Raw genomic sequence first — 19,919 nt, 5'->3', positions numbered from 1 at the left:
ACTCGATAGCAATAGAATCAAATGCATTTCGTCACCTCGAAGGAGGAGGAGGAGGATCGGTCAATGTTGTCGATTTCACGAGCTTTGGAGTCGCCTCAGGTGGCTCAACTTCGTCGTCCCCCTCGATCCCTTGATTCTCTTCTAAAGCAACACTTTGTCCGTCGATACTCGGATCCGGAGGATGCTGGTTGGCCGAGGCTTGAGAAACGTAGCTGCCACCGAGATCTTCCTCGACAGGCTCGTCGTCGTCAAACACCTCACTTTCTTCATCACCACTGAGCTCGTAGTCATCGCCTTCGTCTTCTTCATCTGCCTCTTCATCCTCTTCTTCTTCGTCCATTTCTTCCTCCTGCTCTTCCTCATCTTCCTCCTGTTCTTCATCTTGATCCTCATCTTCGCTATCTGTGCTGGAGAAGTCTTCGAGGTCTGGTGGCAAGTCTCTCCAGTATGTGAAGTCGGTGAAATCTTCACCTCCGGCCTGTACAAGAAGACTAACTGGTGGAAAGAAATGATCTAATAGCTCACGCATTGTAACGTAGCTACTTTTGTACTGATTGAGACTGAGAAGGTCCAGAGACACTTCTGCATTCGAGTTGATTGTGAAAATCCGACTCGATGGAATGTTCACAGACCGATAACTCAAGGCATCCGTGAGTCGGTTGCCGAATCCTGCATAGAATGGATTCTCTTTCCCATTGAAAAGGCCAAGGATATCCCGCAGGCATGCCATCTTGAACACTTCTGGCTTCCTCAGGTAAACCTCACGTCGTAAAGCGGCAAGTGTCCGGTCAGGACTCATGATGGTAGGGCCCTTAGGCAATCGATATCCGTCCTGGTTGACTCCATAAATATATGCTCGTGTGGTATCAGCCTGACCGACAGATCGACTGGTAAGGTACATGATATTGTATCCATTGTTGACGATATCTGTGTATAACTTAGCCACACCGGCATGCGTCCAATCACGGCCAATCATGTTCAGGACATGGCCCAAAGCATCAGACCTACATGTTCATGGTTAGAGACAGATACCTGTGAATCAATCCCGGAAAACTCACTTGGTAATGGTCCCATCGATATCTGAAATCACAATTGGCGTGTTTCCACTCCACAGATACATGGTTGCGGTGCAAGTAGCCTTGTTGACACTAAACGACATGGGATTGGGGCCTGGCTTCAGGTTCAATGCTTTGAGTTGATCGCTCGTCAGACGGAGGGTCTTGGCATAGTTGCGGCTGGCTTCTCCCAAAGCATCCTGCGTTAATGCAGAAGGTACTTCGGGTTGAACATCGGATTTGGCACGAGTATGCCGCGTGAGTAACGACTCGGGAATATGCTGATCACCATCACTGTGATACCCGGAATCCGTGACAGCATTCTCGCTCATAGCAGAATTGGGCCTCATCGCGTTGAAGGTTGCTCGACGGTTGGCCGCCTCTTTTGCCTCCTCGCTGCTGTAGATCCATAAATTCCCATGTTCATCAGCACCAATCAGAGATCCAATATCGTAGCAGCCCTCCAGTTCTTCAGATAGGATTTTGCGCGCAATAACTTCCGCGCGCAAAGCGTCCTCGTCGTTGCTCTTATAGCCAGTCATATCGAGCATAAGATCACCAGTATCCGTGACGTGCGATGGAATGTTTGACCCCGATAGTTTCTTCGATAAGGAAATTGCGCGCGACATAGCTTCTTCTGCTGTTGGTGGGGGCGGGCTTTGGGAACGTGCGATACGGACTGGATCGGTCTCCGATAGATGGGAACTTTCTGAACGCACTTCAAAGTCATCACCCAAAGGAGGCTCTGAGTCCGAACGGTTAAGCTTTCCCGATCCCAATCCGAGCGGACCAAGATGGGACATGCCGAGTTCGGGCGTATCGAATGACCGTGACAGGGGTGTGATTGTCCCTATATCGCATGTTAATAAAAATAAAAAGAAAATTTCCAGAGAGCCAATCATACCCAGATCAGTCGAGGCCCGGAGATTTCTCGACAGGGGAATGTCCGCAGGCTTCGATTCGCTTGCGTTAGGTGAGACATCCAGGTCCAGATAATCCGGTTCTTGAAGTGAGCTCGATAATTCGCTCTCACTCTGAGACCTCGGGCTACCCGTTGGCGATACCACTGGTGATGTCTGTAGTGAATCCGGAATATCATCTGATGTTTCGAATACGAAGAACGCTTCTCCCCCTTCACCCAGTTTCATGGAATATGGTTGCTTCTCCCCATTGACCGTGAATTCAACCTATGACCCAATTCAGTCACACACTGGACGGGATTCGCACCCAAAGTTGGGATGGATGTACCTTCTTCTCATAGGGGCGGAGGAGGGAAAACTTCCCAAATCGAACATGGAACGGCGAACAGGCAAGAGTCCCTAATCACATACCCCGGGCGTCAGCACAAGAAAAATCCACATCAAAAACGAAGAGTATCCTAACCATCTTCTTGTTCGATCACAATCACATCAATGGCTCCGCTTAGAGTGGCTGGATTGATGGAGTTCCATGTCTTCGAGACGGAGCCACTGATACTCCGCACGTACTGCATCGCGCCGGGTCAAGTCGAGGGATTCTCGCAGATATTCGATATAACGTGGCAAGACGAAGGTGAAAATAAAAAGAAAATGAGGGATAAAGAGAAATTCTCGGGAGGTAAGAGGGGAGCTGATCGGAAAAAAAGACGCCGCCTACATAAGGCCCATGTGACGATGGTGAGTGACAGGGAACTCCAGCTGCCACATACCACAGACCAGAGATAGCAAACGAACGGCGGAAAACACAGAGTAAGTAAGAGGAGTACTTGTACAGCGTAAAATATGCGAGTAAAAGAAAGAGGAGGTAAGTGGTTTGTGGTGGTGAGACGACCGTTGGGAGATGCGATGCGCTCAACAAACCAACAGAGGTCACCTGCTCTCCCGATTGGGCTAGATTGTTTTAAAGCCTCGGCTCTTTGTCCGGCAGAGGGGCTCGCATTAATCCGCTTGCGGTTTAGCGTATTTCCGCTTCCGTATTGGGAAATGTGATGGATTGGGAAATGCCAAGATCAGTGCCAAGAATTAGAGGGATGACTGATTTCTTATGTAACTAGTAAGGCGTTTCGGCGGAGACGGCCCGAGGAGGGTCTCCCCAAGGCTCTTCGTTCTTTCCCGCTCTCTCTCTCTATCTCGCCTTCTCTCTTTTCTCCTCATTCGGGGAATGAACAAAATTTTTCGGCCCTCGACATTTACGAATTACTCAAATCTGTGTCTCTCTTGTCCATACCCGCGTCCATGGAGATTCGACGCGGGGATGTATGAGCCGTTGCACCTCACCTTTGACGCCTACCCTAGCGTGGTTCCGCGAGTGAGGGTCCGAGGCGCCATGGCTCTCTTCCTGGCAGTGACTATCTTATGGGCTTTGATTTGGTAAGCTCCTTGTCCTATTTGCTTTCCGTTCCGGTCGTTTCACAGCCCCGCAGACGCTGACTCGTTAGGCTGTTGTACCGCGCCTGGCAGGTTTGCCAGACTTCGAATGAAGTTCTGGTGGAAAAGCTCGGCTTGGATATTCCTCCGCCGCCAGAGCTCACTCTCGAAGACATCACCGCTCATGAGATTCACATTGCTTGGAAACAACCGGATTTTCATAATTCCATCCATAAACACATTATCCAATTGAACGGTAGCAAAGGTAATCTCTGATTTCTCTTCCCTCTTGCGGGACAGGAACTGAGAACTAACCCCATCAGTAGTGGGCGAAACCAAACGGGCAGAGACGGCAGTCGAGATCTTGAACCTGGTCCCAGGGACCATCTACCACATCTGTGTTCTTTCGGTCAGCGCAGCGAATTTTCAGACCCCGAGTGCTATCCTTCATGTGCGAACGAGTTCGTCGCCCTTGTCGCGATCTGACGGAAATGATGCGATCGGAAGTCCCACCATTCGCGCTTCGATTCCCCGGTCGACCACTGGCTTTGCAGCTCCGTCCGCTCCCGTGATGACCCGTGAACAGAGCGGAGGAGGCTTATTACAATCGAAACGACCCCAGGTTGGGCGAAAACAGTCTCCCATGGCGAGTGGAGTGGATGTTTCGCAAGGGCAACCAGAGGAAGTTCAGAAGAGCACGGCACAGGACGACGGGGATGAAACTCTCGAACAGCTCGCCGATCGATTGAAATCTTTGCAGCATGAAAATGAGAACGTGGATAAATCGATGGCTGAAGAAGAAGAGGAGCACATTGCATTGTTGAAGAATCTTGAAAGGCAGCGCGATGATATGCGGAGGCGCGTGAAGGAAAAGGATGAGGCAAGCAACGAGTTAAGGAAACATGTTTACAAGTTGGAAAGCGTCAATCGCACCGCGCAAGGTGAAAAGTCCAAACGGGAACGACTTTTGCAGCAAAAGGAAGCAGAGCGTCAGAAACGAAAGAACGACATTATTCGATGGCAGGAGCAGATTGCGAAGATGACGGCCGATGCTGCACATGTGAAGGAAGAGAAATCTCGTCTGGAGGAGCAGAGAAAAAGGCGCACAAATGAAGTCAAAGAGAAGATCGCCAAGGAACAATCTGAAATGAAGGGCATTGACGATGATATTCAGGACAAAGGCGGACGCGTCAAGAAATTAGAGGAGGAGAGGAAGGGACACCAGGGAGGCGACAACGAGGATGGCAAGGAACTGGATCGAATTGACAACGAACGCGCGCGCCAATGGGAAATCAAGCTGGGTAACTTGCAGTCGCGTTATGCTGCTCTTGTTGCCCTCCATGCTCAGACCCAGCAGAATTACCAAGATGCACAAGAGCGTCTGAAATGGCTTGCAAGCCAGCGTCCCGGCAGTACTGGTCCGTTTTCCCTGCCAGCTCTGGATCTGGATTTGTCGAACGCAGCGACCATCCGTCCGCGTCGTCACCGCAGTTCGCTGGCAAGTAACGTTTCCTCGCCCATCAACTTCGCAGGGATCGACCCCTCCTTCATCAACTACAATCCCCCCTCCACCAGTTCGCCAACTTTCGGTCCAAGCTCAGCGTTTTTCAATGTCAATAACGGGATGGCTTTATCCGGTGTATCGGATCTGCCAGAAGCGTTGCGCAGCGACCTAGATTTGTCTTTCAATAACCCCCAGATGAGTCCCCGCGCGGATTCCCTACTCCCCTCCGACCTTCTGGGAGATGAAATGGAATCACCAGAACTTCCGCATCCCGCTGTTCGCTCACGATTTCCAAACCTTGAACGCAACCCGCAGATTGAACCTTTTCCTCATGGACCTCCGTCCCCGGGCTCTTCCGGAAGTCAGCCCGGGAGCCTTTTTGCAAGCCCACACGAGAACCATAACCAACAGGAAAGTGACTCGCAGCAGGTGTCTTTGGGGATTGCGGAGGACGCTCCGAAAAGTGCGTCACGAAGACTTTCTGGTCTTTTCGGTTTTAATCGACCTCGCGGGAAAACTCTTGCCGACGAACCGCCTTTGCTAGGCACCCTAAAGCCAGGTCAAAGTCAGTCTTATCCACGAAACATGGACGATATGGATCCTATTGGTTCTAGACGTCGCCGGCTAAGTCATACAGGCAATTGGCCAAACCCGATATCCTTGTTTCCCAGAAGCAGCACAAATAATGTGACTGCCGACAGTTCTTCAGATCAGGCACCTTCGCGGCGGGCTGCTTTCTCCAACATTTTCTCCTCTAGCAGGTTTGGCTTTGGTCATGGTGCATCCAAGCACGGAGAGAGCTCAGATCTAAGTACCGGGTATAACCAGTTCAGCCCCAGACATGATCCGATTGACCCGTCTTCGATCCTGGGTACCGTCCGGCGCGGCTCGTTGTCACCAAGACCATCATCGACTTTCTCGTTTGACAACCAGTTACCTCATCCTTCGACGGATAACCGGCATTTTGGATGGCCATCGGCAGATAAATCAGACCACCGGAGTCCACTGGGGTTTGATTGGGCTTCGCCATCCACCTGGTCTAGAGGTCTTACACGTCGGCCTTCGTATGGCTCCTCCGGCCACTTGCCTCTGGGTCTAAGTGGAGAACCGGATTTCCTCCAGGATTCTTCTATCGAGAGACAGAGCCGTCCTCTGCAGGCTCCCATCGGAACTCGTCCTTCATCATCCCATCGACCAGCAACGCCCAAGTTGAACCCTACGGCACCCTCATTTACGACCATCTTTAGCGAGGAGTCGGGCAAGGATAAAGGCAAAGAGCAAGACGCGAATGAATCATTTGACTTCCAGATGGACGATGGGTCGCCCTCTGAATCACGGGTCTCCCGGGATTCTCGATCGTTGTCTATTTTCACTGATTCTTACGAATCCCTGGATCGGGTGCCATCGAGCAGTTCTCTCGACAATAGTGCTTCAAAGGAGTCGTTCATTCGAAAGCTCACGCGCAAGGGCAGTTCCAGCAAGTTCAGCTCGTGGAAGGATCGGTCCGGTCTCTTTTCTAGGAAAGGTGATTCCTCACAGGGTGACATTGATGAAGATCGCGCCAGTGAAGCCCAACTTGGAAAGAGCGTAGACAGTACCACTTCTAGTGCTCCTTCGGCGGACAAGTCAACGCGGAGCCTCAACATCTTCAGTCGCAAGTCAAAAAAGTCTGATAAGGCCACGAGCGAGCCAAGTGAGCGAGCCAGCGAGGCCGGGGACGAAGAAACTCCTGTCGAAGCTACGGCATCTTGATCCATCTTAATAGGCAGTCACTTCACGGTTATTATTTTGTATTTATGTTCGAGTATCATCAGATTCGATTGTGGGCAACATGTCGATGTCATGTCATAAATTTATTCTTCAATAATCATATGCATAGCTACAGATCAATGCTAACCGGTGATGCGAGAGACGAGCGTTCTTTATTATATCCAGCCCAATTGACATCATAATCCAACCCCCGTTGACGTTTACTGCAGAGGTCTGGTAGTTGAACTTGACTTTCCCATGGCGTCACACCACATGAACAGTGGCTAGAGATGATGAGATCTCTTTGAGATCAGAGTTGAGATTGGGGGTAAAGATCGATCGATATATCCCATTGCTCCACTTAACCAATCGGAGGGGCAGAGTAATTGATCGTAATTAACCATTGTGCATGCCGGGGTCGACAGGGCATAAGAAATAGCATCAGATATATACAAGAGAAAGCAATAAAAATCCACCACATACATCATGTATCTAATTTCGTAGTAGCATCAAGTCCAGTTGCTTAGGGCTACCGAAGATGTAGTTGTTAGGCATCCTCAGTTCTTATCTCCGCTTCCCGCACACTGAATACACTGAATTCTGACACCGTCACTTTGCTGGGTGCATAGTAAGTAGCATGGCAAACTCAAGGTACATGCATATATAACTTCATATCCTATTTGAAGTAATCAGCTAACATGAAAGAAGATTCGAATACGTCAAATCCTTCGAGCAGCCTGATGTGCTGCTACCCAACACCTGGATTGTGGTTCGCATTGACGGCCGAGGATTTCACAAGTCAGTTTCCGCCTTTCACGAATCCATCCAAATCATCGATATTACGTGAATCAACTAACTGGTTTAGGCTCTCTGATCGCTATGGCTTCGTGAAACCCAATGACTGCCGTGCGCTGGATCTGATGAACGCCGCTGCCGTCGAGGTCATGAAAGAGCTTCCGGATCTGTGTGTGGCTTATGGCGTTAGTGATGAATACAGGTATTTTTGTTTTATTCTATCTATTCTTGATTGATACTGATTGAGTCTAGTTTCGTCTTTCACCCAAGCTGTCAGTTATTCGAGCGGAGGAATGGGTGAGTCACTCGAAGGAAACGACAAATAACCCACATACTAATGAGACAGGAAACTGGTGACAACTATTGTGTCGACCTTTACAGCTCACTACATTTTTCTATGGAACACATATTTTCCCGATATGCCATTGCAGCCGCCGTATCTGCCGTCGTTTGACGGACGGGCAGTAATCTATCCCACTACGGGAATTTTGCGGGATTATATGAGTTGGAGACAGGTTGACTGTGAGTTTCTCTTTTCCTTCTTCTCTAAGAAGTGAGGCTTATGCAGGTGGTAGGCCACATTAATAACCTTTATAATACGACCTTTTGGGCCATGGTGCAACAAGGCGGGATAAACAACACAGATGCAGAGTTGGAGCTCAAGGTGAGTAATATGATCTTCAGTCTTGGATACTTTGTCCGCTGACAGATCAGGGAACGGTATCGTCGGACAAGAATGAGATTCTCTTCTCGAGATACGGAATCAATTACAATAATGAGGATGAGATGTACAAGAAGGGGAGTGTGGTTTATCGCCAGGTAAAATCCAACCATATTCTCTATATAAAGCTCAATTCCCTGATCCCATATAGTATCAGTTAGAGGAGCCAAAGTCAAAGCCGGCTTCAGGTCACGAAGACGAAAGCACGCCCATATCAGAGAAGCAGCCGTCAAAGTCTCAACAAGAGAAACTGCGCAAGCTACGTCGAAAGGCGCAGGTGGTGATTGAACACGTTGATATCATCAAAGACGACTTCTGGGAGAGGAGACCCTGGATTCTTTCGAATAAGCCAGGTAAACTGCCGGCAGAGGCTGATGTTTGATGTGTCATGATTAATGCATGCTTTTGATATTGAAATGCAATGAGGATACAATGACCGGCTGGAAATTTTTATGCAGCGCCGAATGGGTATCTGTGAAGATCTATGATGGCAAGAAATTCATTCTTTGGTAGATTTCTTCTTCTCCTTTTTCTCCTTTTTTAACTTGTGTGTTGCGTTTTCGTTGGATGTCGTCGACTCGGATTTCGATTTCTTGCTCTTGTCTTTCTTGTCCTCTTTATCCTTCTTCTTCTCCTTCGAGGATGCTTTCACTTCGACCGACTCGTCCTGGTCGCTGGATTCTTCGGTTGATGTGGGTGTGGGATAGTCGTCTTCGGATTTCGATTCTTTCTTCGCTTTCTTCGCTTTCTTCGCCTTCTTCACCTTCTTGTCTTCCTTGGAGGCTGCTTTCTCGGCCTTCTTCTTCTTTGCTTCCTTCTTCAATTTCTTTTCCTCCTTCCTCCGTCGTCGCTCCTCCGTGCTCTCTTTGTGATCCGAGGACTCATCCGTCTTTCGTTTCTTGCTCTTCTCTGTCCGCGATGCCTTCTTCTCCACCCCATCACCATCGTCCTCCTCTCCCCTCTTCCTCTTCTCCTTCTTCTCCACCTTTGTCTCCTCCCTCTTCACCCCAATACTCCCCGCCAACCCCTCCCCCCTTACAAAGAACCGATACAGCTCACTCGTCAACGCATTCGGCTTCCTCCCCCCATCCCCACCCGCAGCTCCATTCTCCTGTCCCACCCCCTTCAACGCATCCTCGAACCCGCGCAACCACCACTGATTTGTCGGGTCCTTGGTTGTCTTTTTGCCCACGCCTTCGTTGCCTGATCGGCGCGCGACGAGGATCGGTTTGCTGAGGCCCAGGCCGGCGTGGGGGCCTAGGCGGCGGGAGGGGTTTAGGGGGTTTCCGGGGCCGGCCCAGCCGTGGCGAAGGAGGTAGGCTTGGGCGTCCATTTGTGTTGTTTGGTTTAGTGTGTAGGTTGGTGTGGTGAGGATTTGTTGTTGGTCGGATCGCGAGTTGGATTGAAGGTTAAGAGGATTGATTAGGATAGCAAGTCGGTCATTTGCAGTTCAATATATAAGGATTAACCCAGAATGTGCAACAGAAAAAGACCTATGGCAGAAAGAAGTTGACAAATAGTTATGTCCACAGCAACACCAACACGAACAGTAAAAAAAAGTTGGAGGTTGAAAAGTCCGTTCCTGGTTATCGGCGGAGATCGAGATCAGAAAAAATTTGGTTCCTCTTATCTTTTGCGTAAAACGGTCATAAGCCTATGATGAGCAGTAGGTTACAACAGCAGTCGCGTGGTCTAATGGTTATGATATCTCGTTCACAACTTGAACTTTGATCCGAGATGGTTCCCGGTTCGATCCCGGGCGCGACTACTTTTTTATAGTCTTTTTTTCTCTCCCACATTTCTTTGGTTTGGTGTCTGGTCAACGTTGATATTTCTTTTTTATTTCATTAAATGATGAAATACTTGAAATTCTTGTTTTATGTTTTTGAAATGCCGGTTTAAAGATATTGTTATGTACAGAGCAACTTGGCGTAACATAAGTAATTTGAAGTTATGATATATTTTGGAAGTCATATACATACACCCAGCACTGTTTTATACACACACACACACAAAAAAAAATACTATCAAATTCTACTCTAATACGGCTTAAACCTCTCCTTCGTCTTACCCTTCTCCTTTGGTCGTGATGTTTTAAGAGAGGATCCAGAACTCTGCACTCCCTGGCCATCAGTGGGCTTCCAAGCGCGCACGAGGCCGTCTTCGCCGCCTGTGAAGACGGTTTGTGTCTAAACAAGGATAGTTTAGTATATGTAACATGAGATATGTAGAAGCGTGATCAACGTACCTGTTCGTCCAGATAGACGGAGCGGACAACCTCCTCGCTATGTGCACCTGGGAGACGCCAGAGGTTGTTCTGGTCGAAATGCCATGGATCAGAGCTGAGGGGGATGAGATCGAGGCGGTTTTCACTAGATGGAGTTAGCAAATGAGCCCCCCACCCCCCAAAAAAGTGAAGCAAAATAACATACGCCTTATTCCCAACCGCAAGATGCGGCTGTCCCTGACTACCCATACACAGTTGCGCAACATACTCGCAGCCTAGAGGCTCTCTGACGTCCCCAAACTGCACAGGTTCCGGATCCTGGGCCTGCTCATCCGGGTTCGTAGCGGGGTGAACGGAGAAGACCTCATCGTGGCTCAAGGCGTATATGGCCTTCTCGTTGAGGAATCCGGCATGGTGGACGGAGCCGTGGTTGATCACTTGGACGAGAGCGTCGTCTTCGTCTGCGATGGTTGTGTCGTAGACGTTGACGAGACCGTCTGTGCTTCCGGAGAGGAAGAGGTTGCTTCGGGTTGGGTGAAATTGGAGCTATACAGTTAGCTCTTTTCGTCTTCTGATTGGAGAATGGAATGGATGTACCTCAGTGACGTCGTCATTGTGGCTCTCGACATATTGAAGTCGAAGGGCATTCGGTGATCTGATATCCCTGTTGCGTCAGTTAGCAGCTCATATTCCTAACAGGCACTATATGGAGACCTACCAGAACGCTACAACCGCCTGGTGAGAAGCCAACTCCGTTCCAGCAACGACGGTATTAATGTCAGCGTTGCACGCCACCGACAACACAGGTTTGTCTACGACAGTTAGCAACAGCAACACCATAAACGAAACAAGCAGAGAAAAAACTCACCAGTGTCCATCTCAACAACCGCATTCCCCTTCCCACTTCTCAAATCCCATACCTTCGCCTTCCCATCTCTCCCACCCGTAACCAACAACTGCTGACCCTGGCCCTGGTCATACGGCTCCAACGCAGTCACCCCATCAACATGAGTTTTTGTTGCAACAACAGAGACACGCTGGATATTTGCTGCATCGAACACGCGCAGCGAGTCATCCGAAGAAATGGCCGCGAAGGATGATCCTGGCGATGCGGCGGTGATGGTGTAGATGTAGTTCTCCGCGGGGAGAGACAAGGATGATGAGGCGGTGGCGCTGAGGGTGTGCATATTGGGCCGTTGATTGATTTGATTGAATTGATTGATTGGTTTATATTACGAGTATTTCGTGCAGAGTACTTTTTTGGGCCTGGTCCTGTAGTCTGTACGGAGGATGATGTATGTACCCGTGTGGCTGATTCGTATAGAATCCTTCAACTAGGCAGGACAGAATGGCTAAACCCAGATCTGTATGGCTGTCCAACGCCAGCGTTGTATTCCTGTATAGAAATGTCGATGTTTGTTGGTGGGAAAGCCTGGCAGTACACAACCGCAAAGTCTTGACTGGCCTGTTGAAAATGGAAATGCCAAGAAATTTCTCTCTGTGTGGCTTGAACGGAGACGCCCGAAGGCCGCATAGCTGCATAAGGAATGTATTTCTGCACAAGTACTCTGCATAAAATACTAAGAGTGTACAAGTACTTTAGCAATTTTATTTCTATATGCTTTGTTCATTTTACTTTGTTGGCTCTGATCCCCCTGTTGATACAATATCTATTGCCTGATCGTTGTCCGGTGGCCGCGGGATGCGCTGAAATCGAAAAGCGGTCAAAAGCACAATGACTCGAAACAATACGGGGTATCTGTACCTACAGACCACAAGTACAGTCGGCTTGGGACTTGTGTTGGACATTCTAATTGATTCTCCGGCTCCGTCCGGCTCGGGCCTACGCGCGTGGGTTTTCTTCTTTCGCCCTGATGGATACCATTTCCTCCACGGGTCACAACCTGAATTTGAGGTGGCCCAAGCTGCTGGTATTAGAATGATGTATCCAATAACCGTCGACTGCACGTCAGCCATCCACGAGGCTTTGAGAGGAGGACCAGCATCACCGTTAAATGGGTCATCATGCATTGGGGTTGTGCCCAGTGCCCTAGTGTCGTGTTAACCCGATTTGGCAAATGAAAAAGCAATATCCACACCTGCGATAAATGTGCAAATTTCGATGGTCAAGCGATTATCCTATGATAATCGAGAAAGACAGCAGAGGAAAGGAGCGCTTAACGCGAAGTACGCAGGATTCTCCGCCTGGGCTGTCGCTCCTTTTTTGTTTTCTTTTTCTTTTTCTTCCTTTCCCCCATCACTAACTTTACTAGACCTCGTCTTCATCTATTATAGTTACCGCCATCACATCAAAGGGGAAGGTGGTTAATATTCAACCAGGGTTGGGTCAATTGACTTATCGCAAGGGAAGCGCCGGATAGTGGAGCGCAACGAATGGGAAAGACTCCCGAGAAAGGATAATCACTGGTCCTGATGAAATTTCAGCCAAGAACGACAGAGGGTGTGTGGAGCACTAGTGAAATCAAACTGCAATCTGATACGACTTCTGATACGATTCCACCCAGACTTGCATATGCACAGCTGCCAAAGGGGTATCTCGGATTGACCTCGGATTGACCCCTAAGAAGTCAATCTGACACGCACCGGCCCGGCCTCTAACGTGAGTAAGCACACTGCGCATGGCCAGTTATGATCGAGAAGAGAGGCGCCGGCTCCATGAGAGCAGTGACTTTGCTTTTGCAAACGACACGTTGGACAGCGGCATCATCCAGACAAATCAGATGCTTGATTCTGCACCTCAAGGAATAGACTTGTACCTGCTCCTGAATCCTGCGGGTTTGCGCTTCTTGCTGATGAAGTGGTGGCAAACGCATCATCTTGCAGACGGTTGTTGGGTGTTCATCTTGGTATATTTTCTTTTTATCTTCTCCCGTTGAGTTTGTTTGCGCCACCAACTGTATTTACCGCCAGAACATCGAGTCCACAGGACATCGTGACTTGGAGAAGTGGAGTGCGATTAGGCCATGAAGACACGTCTGCTTTCACGAAAGGGCGGCGCAGCTGAATGTCACAGGGTTAGCGAGAGATTGTTCGGGCTCCGAGTGCCGGAGAAAGCCAATGGTGATCGTCGTCGTACATGCGATTCTCGTTGGCAAGAGGAAAAAGAACGTTGACCATTCGCATTAGAGCTGTGGCTGTATGATGTATTCAAGGCATTCCCTGGAATGCAAAGAAAAAGCCAATAGTGCTGGACCAAAGCACTGACGCATGGGGTTGAGTCTGTTGAGTCCAAAGGAATACATACCGGCAAACAGACACGTGGCTAGGTTATGTTTCTCGTATCATTTTCCATCCAATAATTCTCGGAAGCATTATCTACGGCCGCGCCTCTAAATGGGGCTGCAGAGAATGGAGTGGGAGGAAAGAAAGGGAGAGACAGAGTGACAGCTCAGAGAAACAGTACCAGCATGAACCCTGATCATCGGACAACTTTGTTGGGCATCCGCTTCTCTGCCAGAGGACTCAAAACTGCTGGATATCCTGTGTATGCCTGAAATGGCATGAAGAGTAGGACTGATGTCGATGGATTGCGAAATGCAGTTAATGTACCAAGAAAGAAAGACAGATAATAATCCCCTTTTCGGCAGTGGGTCATGACAGTGGGCGGTACCCCCGATACTGACCCGAAGAGGACTAGTGGTAACTCGGTAACGGAATTACTTACAGCGACCCAGAGAGTCGGGAAGCGGTGAACTGTGATCAGTCAGTGAGATACTTGGCCGTACTTGAACTAGTAAGTGTCATGAGGTCTTAATATGCATCTGATTGTTTGAAGAAATACGACAGCAAGTAGTTGTACAAGTACTCCGTATGCTCCATGATATGTAGCATGTACTTCGTACGGGCAAGTATGCTGATACCCCTGATGAACACCGACGTAACCCACGAGAGCCCCATCCTGCGGGCCATTCCTTCACTGAAATTATGACTTTTTTTTTTTTGATTTTTCTGGTTACTCTCGGGCACTAACCAGACTGAGGGCCGCCTTTGCCCGGGTGGCTGGAACTCCTGACTGCAGATATTCAGCCTGAGCATACTCCGTAGTTGTCTGTGATAGCAGGACACACAGTGAAGCAGAATATACGGAGTGAAAATAATAAAAATAATACACCAACTATTACTCAGTACATCTGTCGCAATGTTTTCCCCACGTCCCTCCGTACTTTTCTCTCTAACCGCACAGCTGCTTAAGTCAGTCAGGCCCAAAGACTCGGGTAGAGGCAGGAATAGAATTTCCAACAAGATGGCAGCATATCCAATCATACTTGCGACCAGACACTTTCCCGAGATTATCACTCTAGAGACAATAGTAGTAGCCGTACTCCGTGCTCGTTTCAAACCCGCCAATTCTTCTTTTTTATTCTTTTTTTTTTTAATAGTATTCGATCTGCCCCGCTCCGTGGGCCCCGGGAGCGACAAGAAGACAGCCAGAAGACAGCAGTCAGTTAACCCCGATGATGGAAACAACCTTAAACCTTTCTTCTCCTCCCTTCCTTTCCCTTTTTCTCTTCTTCTCTTCTTTCCCTCCTCTCTCCAATTCTCCAGTTACGTTCCTTGGCTGTTTTGCTTATCTCTTCTCTCATTTGATGCTTCTCTGCGTTCAATTGCGCTCTAAAATTTCCTCTCCTGTTGATCGACGGTGCGCTCGTGTTTTCAAGTGAAATATAATTAATGCCCACCTCTTTCTAGCGCTGTTGTTCTTCTTTTTTCCGCTGTGACACTTGTTATCTCTCTTTTTGAAGCGTCTTACTCTATTATATACTCTGCTCGCACTCGATCAACGGTTACGGGTCGGCATACCGTTATATATACTCTCCGTCACCGACCACCCCTCCAGCTACACATAGAGTATACCGCCAACCAACACCACCACTTCCTACCTTTCTTGTTCCACCATATTCGTCTGTCCTTTACCCTGTCGCTTTAGTCTCTTTAATGCAACCCCAGCTGGCCAACTGTCCGTTCCTTAGCGCCATCCAAACCGAGGGTCTTTCTTTTTCTTCAGCGTCATCCATGCTGCGAGGCCCCGCGCGACATTGATAACCATCGATAACCTTCGTCATAACTTCGGACCATCCGTTTTCGTCGTGATTTAAATCTGGTGCCTCTCCTTGAAATCCTCCTGCTTTCGGCCCCGCGGTTTACTCATCGGAGAATTTTCCCGCGACATATCCGTCTATCCGTCGGTTGATCTACTGACTCTTTATTTCGTCCTCTTGAACTTAACTCTCCAAATGTTCGCCAACGGTCCCGCGGGACAGCGCCCTCCCACAATGGCCTCCCCGCCTAATCATCCTAGCTCCCAATCTTCCAGTGATATGGGCAGATCCAGACATAATTCTGATGCCATGGACATCTATACCATCACCGATCGAGATCCTGCCGAAAGAGAAAATGCTAACGGGCGTTGGGGAAGCAATGCGTCGCCCAGTGTGGCTTCTCCCACTAACCACAGGTATATCTCTCTTTTGTTTTCTCCTGTCGCAACCAAAGGCAACTGGCTCACCATCTCACCTCTCTAGAATCCCCGAGAAATTCCAGTTCCACGAGGAAAACGGACGAACGTACCATGGATACCGTAGAGGTGTCTACATGCTCCCATGCGATGAACAGGAACAAGATCGACTCGACATCTTCCACAAACTTTTCACTGTTGCGAGGGTGTCAGACGGATTGATTTATGCGCCCCATCCCCACAATGGCCGATTTCTCGACTTGGGCTGCGGAACCGGGATTTGGGCCATTGATGTGGCCGACAAGTACCCGCAGGCCTTCGTCCTGGGTGTGGATTTGGCTCCCATTCAGCCACCCAACATCGAGAGGAAGAACTGCGATTTCTACGCCCCGTTTGACTTTGAAAGCCCCTGGGCATTGGGGGAGGACTACTGGGATTTCATTCATATGCAGATGGGCAGTGGTAGCGTCGCCCACTGGCCCAGTCTTTACCATAGAATCTATGCTCATCTCCGTCCCGGTGCGTGGTTCGAGCAGGTTGAAATCGATTTCGAGCCTCGATGTGACGATCGTTCCCTTGACGACTCCGCACTGCGTCGCTGGTATCAATTCCTGAAACAGGCAACGGAACAGTCAGCGCGACCCATAGCGCACAGTGCGCGCGAGACCATACGAAATCTACAGGAGGCAGGCTTTACGGACATTGATCACCAAATGGTCGGTCTACCCTTGAACCCTTGGCATCAGGACCAGCACGAGCGAAAAGTCGCCAAGTGGTACAACCTGGCCATCTCGGAGAGCATCGAGACGCTCAGCTTGGCTCCTTTCAGACGGGTCTTCGGCTGGCCTATTGAGGACATCAAGCGAATCGCCGCGGAGGTCAAATCAGAAGCCTTCAACAAGGGGATCCATTCTTACAACATTTTGCATATATACCAAGCGCGAAAACCGGAGGCTAAATAAGCGCCCAACCCCTCTAATGTGATTAAACTTTTACAGGCCCCGTCCGGGCGACATTCCTTTTTGACATTTTATTTTTGGAGAGAGCGCTATTGTGATTGACAAAAAAAAATATAAACCATTGGGTTCGAAAAGAAAGAAGCCTCGTCCTGTGAACAGGGGAGACAGGACAAGGATAAGGTGGGACCGGACAGGGCAAAAAAATGGGATCGTTATGACGGCTGGGAAAATGGGAATAAATTGGGGAAGGTGCATCACGGACGGTCAGGTCTTCATGCGGACGGAGTTTTTTCCTTCTTGATTGATTGCTTCGGTTTGGAGAATGGAGAATTGATGATTGTTACTCGCTTCGCTTGCTGGTTTTCCTTTTTGGTTTACAATACTACTTCGGGTTGGCTGGGGAGAAGAGCCGGGAATATACGATACGGCTAGCATTTCTGGCGTTTTTATTTTTATTTTTTTTGTTGGGCTGAGGTTTTCTGTGTGTCTTCGTGGCTTTATACCCAGACCTTTTTTTTTCCTTATTTAATTTTTGCATATCATTGCTAGCTTGGCTGTGCAATTTACTTTCTTTTTTTGATTTGCTTTCTTTTTTGGGGCTCGTGCTTCGGCTGTTTCATGGATCGGGTCAAATGGTCGTGGTCAATCCGATGTAACCCTGTACAAGTACCTTTTCTTTCTTTGCACAGCTGAATTTTGGTAGTATTATCTATCAATTGCTATATTACACGGCGTCAAGGTAAGTCAATAAACAAATGTCATTCATGCCAATAAATAGCCATAATTATCTCCAGGTGAAAAGCTAACAAAAACCCCTCCCAGAACGCCTTTCACATGCACAATACATAAATGGTTGCCTTTGCGGAACCAACCCTGTCACCCACACCCCTGCCTATAGATGATACAATTATAGCCACTCATTCCCACCCGCTCCCCTCTTCACAGACAAAGAATCTTCACCGCCGTCGCCCTCTTTGTCCCCGTGAAGTGCCGGCGCCGTTCTTCCCTGTCTCACCCTCGCCATTGGTCATCCACTCACGGCCCGCGCCGGGACTGCGTCTGCGCATCGTCCCAGGCCCCACTGCGACGATGTCTTCGCCGCTCTCGCTATCTGATATATCCAGCAGGACGGGCATGTGGAAGGCGTCAACGGCGTTGCTGCTGTTGTTATTGTTGTCGTCGGCGCCGTTGGTCATGGGTTGTTCGATAGTGAGGACGTCTGGAATTTCGTCTTCCTGATCGAGGCGGCGTTGGTGGATTTCTTCGGCGGGATGGACATCGAATTCGTCTTCTCGTTCGATGTATTCGACGTTTTCTTCGACTTCGCCAAAGTCCGGGGCTAGGGCGGACCATTTCTGCGGTGATACGATGGACCAAGTATATATGCAGCCGGATTCGAGACCGCAGGCGACGACCATGGGGCGAGTGGGGTGCCATTCTACCACGCCGAGTTCTTCGCGGGGGCCTTCGAGGATCTTGACGAGGGAGCCGTGGCTGCGTTCCCAGACGTAGATGTCGGGGTTCATAAAGGTGGAGGCGGTGACGAATTCGCCGGTTGAGGAGAAGGCGACGTGGTTCCAGCTTAAGCGGTTGACGACGTCTTGAAATTTGTGTTCGACTTGAAGCTTGATGTTGGCGGCTTCGAGGTCGGTGCCTAGTTGGGAGAGGTCGGGCATGACGATTGTTCGGATGACACGGTCTGAGCTGTTAACCAGGAGGTCGCGGCCATTGCTTGCGAGGCGGAGGAGGATGACCACTCCGTTGCAGAGGCGGGTGGAATGGATGGTTGTGCAGGTTTCTGTTTCGATGATGTTGATCCAGCCCTTTGATGTGCCGGCTATGATATGGTTTCCGAGTGCAGTGAATATTGTAACGCAGGTCGAATGTTTCGCATCTTGAGCGGCTTGTTTCGCCGCTACTGCTGGATCGACTTCTGGTGCACGAAGAGGAGCGGAGGGAAGGATTCGTTTGACGGGTTTCGGTGATGAGATATCGACGAGGGTAGGTTGTTCTTCAAAGAGGGATGCGACGAAAAGTAGACTAGGCAAGTAAGCTGTCAGTATGCAATCGTGGGATGATCCAGTAGGCCAACGACAAGGAAGGGCCATACTGATTGAAAGGATGCAGCTCCGCAATATATACTGGGGCCTCGAACCGGACAGTTCGCACCCGCGAACCATCCTTCATGTCCCAAAGAATACATTTCCAATCCTGTGACGAACTGAGAAGGTACCGGCCATTTCTGGACCAACTGCACGCTAACCATTAATCGTCTTTTTATCCTATAATGTTCCGGCGCCAAAAGACGAACCTTAACGATTGGATCTGCCTGGTATGTCCCCTCAGTTTGCGCGCGACTCCGTTTGTCTCGACATCGAATATCACAACTGTGCCGTCCACCTAGTATGAAGGGTCAATTTCGCGTTTCGGTATTGGACCGGTGGGAAACGAACTCGTCCGGAAGCCAGATAATCTCCTTTGCGGTTAAAGCGTAGACAAGTCGCATGACCGCTCCCTGTACTTGATTAGTGGATATTATTATTCACCACGAAAGTAAATACATACTCAGCTTCTCCGTCAATGTGTCTGGGTAGTCCTGGGCCAGAACAAAGGGATCGATGAGAGACAAATTCATTTTGTAGTCAAGATATCATTTCAAACAGGGAAACAAGAAGAGAGACAAGTTCCTAGCCTGGGAGAATAGGCCAGGAGAGCAGACTGTAAGCTAGCATTGAGCACTGCTGCTCTTTGCGACAAATGTTATCATCGAGTGAATCGCAAATGTTACGGTAGAAACTGGCGGTTATTTGAGAATGGGGAAGGCGGTCAAGACCTATTTAGAACAAAGTACTGGTCGGCAGCAACTCAAGAAAATGGCTACTCCGATTGGTCATTAAGGCGGTGAGGGTGAACAGCTGCCAAGATTCTAGCTTTAGTACTGCTACTTTTAGAGAGGCTACCACTCTGCGGCTCGAGAAAACTCGTGCCCCATCGGCGACTGAGGCAACCTCCAACCATCTCCCTTTCATCTCCCCGACACGCTGCTTGGTCATCGCCCTACGCCTCAAATCTATCGCATCTGGCATCG

General features: G+C 49.2%; 7 protein-coding genes and 1 non-coding gene across 8 annotated transcripts; 4 read left to right on the top strand and 4 right to left on the bottom strand.

Moving 5' to 3' along the window:
* Positions 1-31: 31 nt before the first annotated feature.
* ACHE_30631S (putative lipin Smp2) lies at positions 32-2,547 on the bottom strand (the record flags this gene model as incomplete). The annotated part of the gene is made up of 5 exons (XM_043277270.1): positions 32-1,004; positions 1,059-1,905; positions 1,960-2,242; positions 2,304-2,374; positions 2,439-2,547. The coding sequence occupies 5 exons, from the start codon at positions 2,545-2,547 to the stop codon at positions 32-34; spliced, it is 2,283 nt and encodes a 760-aa protein (XP_043135166.1).
* A 647-nt stretch (positions 2,548-3,194) lies between these two features.
* ACHE_30630A (Fibronectin type III domain protein) lies at positions 3,195-6,656 on the top strand (the record flags this gene model as incomplete). Its single annotated transcript, XM_043277269.1, has 3 exons — positions 3,195-3,403; positions 3,472-3,665; positions 3,727-6,656. The coding sequence occupies 3 exons, from the start codon at positions 3,195-3,197 to the stop codon at positions 6,654-6,656; spliced, it is 3,333 nt and encodes a 1,110-aa protein (XP_043135165.1).
* Positions 6,657-7,290: 634 nt separating this feature from the next.
* THG1 (tRNA guanylyltransferase) lies at positions 7,291-8,551 on the top strand (the record flags this gene model as incomplete). Its single annotated transcript, XM_043277268.1, has 8 exons — positions 7,291-7,304; positions 7,362-7,451; positions 7,519-7,650; positions 7,701-7,745; positions 7,795-7,970; positions 8,024-8,112; positions 8,163-8,267; positions 8,321-8,551. 8 exons carry the CDS (start codon positions 7,291-7,293, stop codon positions 8,549-8,551), a joined length of 882 nt encoding a protein of 293 aa, XP_043135164.1.
* Positions 8,552-8,668: 117 nt separating this feature from the next.
* Positions 8,669-9,502, bottom strand: ACHE_30628S (uncharacterized protein; the record flags this gene model as incomplete). The annotated part of the gene is made up of 1 exon (XM_043277267.1): positions 8,669-9,502. The coding sequence occupies one exon, from the start codon at positions 9,500-9,502 to the stop codon at positions 8,669-8,671; it is 834 nt and encodes a 277-aa protein (XP_043135163.1).
* Positions 9,503-9,850: 348 nt separating this feature from the next.
* Positions 9,851-9,937, top strand: ACHE_t30010A. Its single transcript has one exon. It is a non-coding gene; the product is annotated as a tRNA-Val (tRNA).
* A 271-nt stretch (positions 9,938-10,208) lies between these two features.
* On the bottom strand, positions 10,209-11,583 carry ACHE_30627S (WD repeat protein; the record flags this gene model as incomplete). Its single annotated transcript, XM_043277266.1, has 6 exons — positions 10,209-10,358; positions 10,418-10,541; positions 10,602-10,942; positions 10,994-11,060; positions 11,115-11,208; positions 11,265-11,583. 6 exons carry the CDS (start codon positions 11,581-11,583, stop codon positions 10,209-10,211), a joined length of 1,095 nt encoding a protein of 364 aa, XP_043135162.1.
* Positions 11,584-15,651: 4,068 nt separating this feature from the next.
* Positions 15,652-16,834, top strand: ACHE_30626A (class I SAM-dependent methyltransferase; the record flags this gene model as incomplete). Its single annotated transcript, XM_043277265.1, has 2 exons — positions 15,652-15,872; positions 15,940-16,834. 2 exons carry the CDS (start codon positions 15,652-15,654, stop codon positions 16,832-16,834), a joined length of 1,116 nt encoding a protein of 371 aa, XP_043135161.1.
* Positions 16,835-17,787: 953 nt separating this feature from the next.
* On the bottom strand, positions 17,788-19,466 carry SWD1 (Set1-mediated histone H3-K4 methylation subunit Swd1; the record flags this gene model as incomplete). The annotated part of the gene is made up of 5 exons (XM_043277263.1): positions 17,788-18,871; positions 18,942-19,082; positions 19,143-19,231; positions 19,285-19,346; positions 19,397-19,466. The coding sequence occupies 5 exons, from the start codon at positions 19,464-19,466 to the stop codon at positions 17,788-17,790; spliced, it is 1,446 nt and encodes a 481-aa protein (XP_043135160.1).
* Between the last annotated feature and the right edge of the window lie 453 nt (positions 19,467-19,919).

The sequence above is a fragment of the Aspergillus chevalieri genome, chromosome 3 (assembly GCF_016861735.1).
Source record: "Aspergillus chevalieri M1 DNA, chromosome 3, nearly complete sequence".
Taxonomy (NCBI): Eukaryota; Fungi; Ascomycota; class Eurotiomycetes; order Eurotiales; family Aspergillaceae; genus Aspergillus; species Aspergillus chevalieri.
This window is presented reverse-complemented; position numbering and strand designations above follow the sequence as displayed.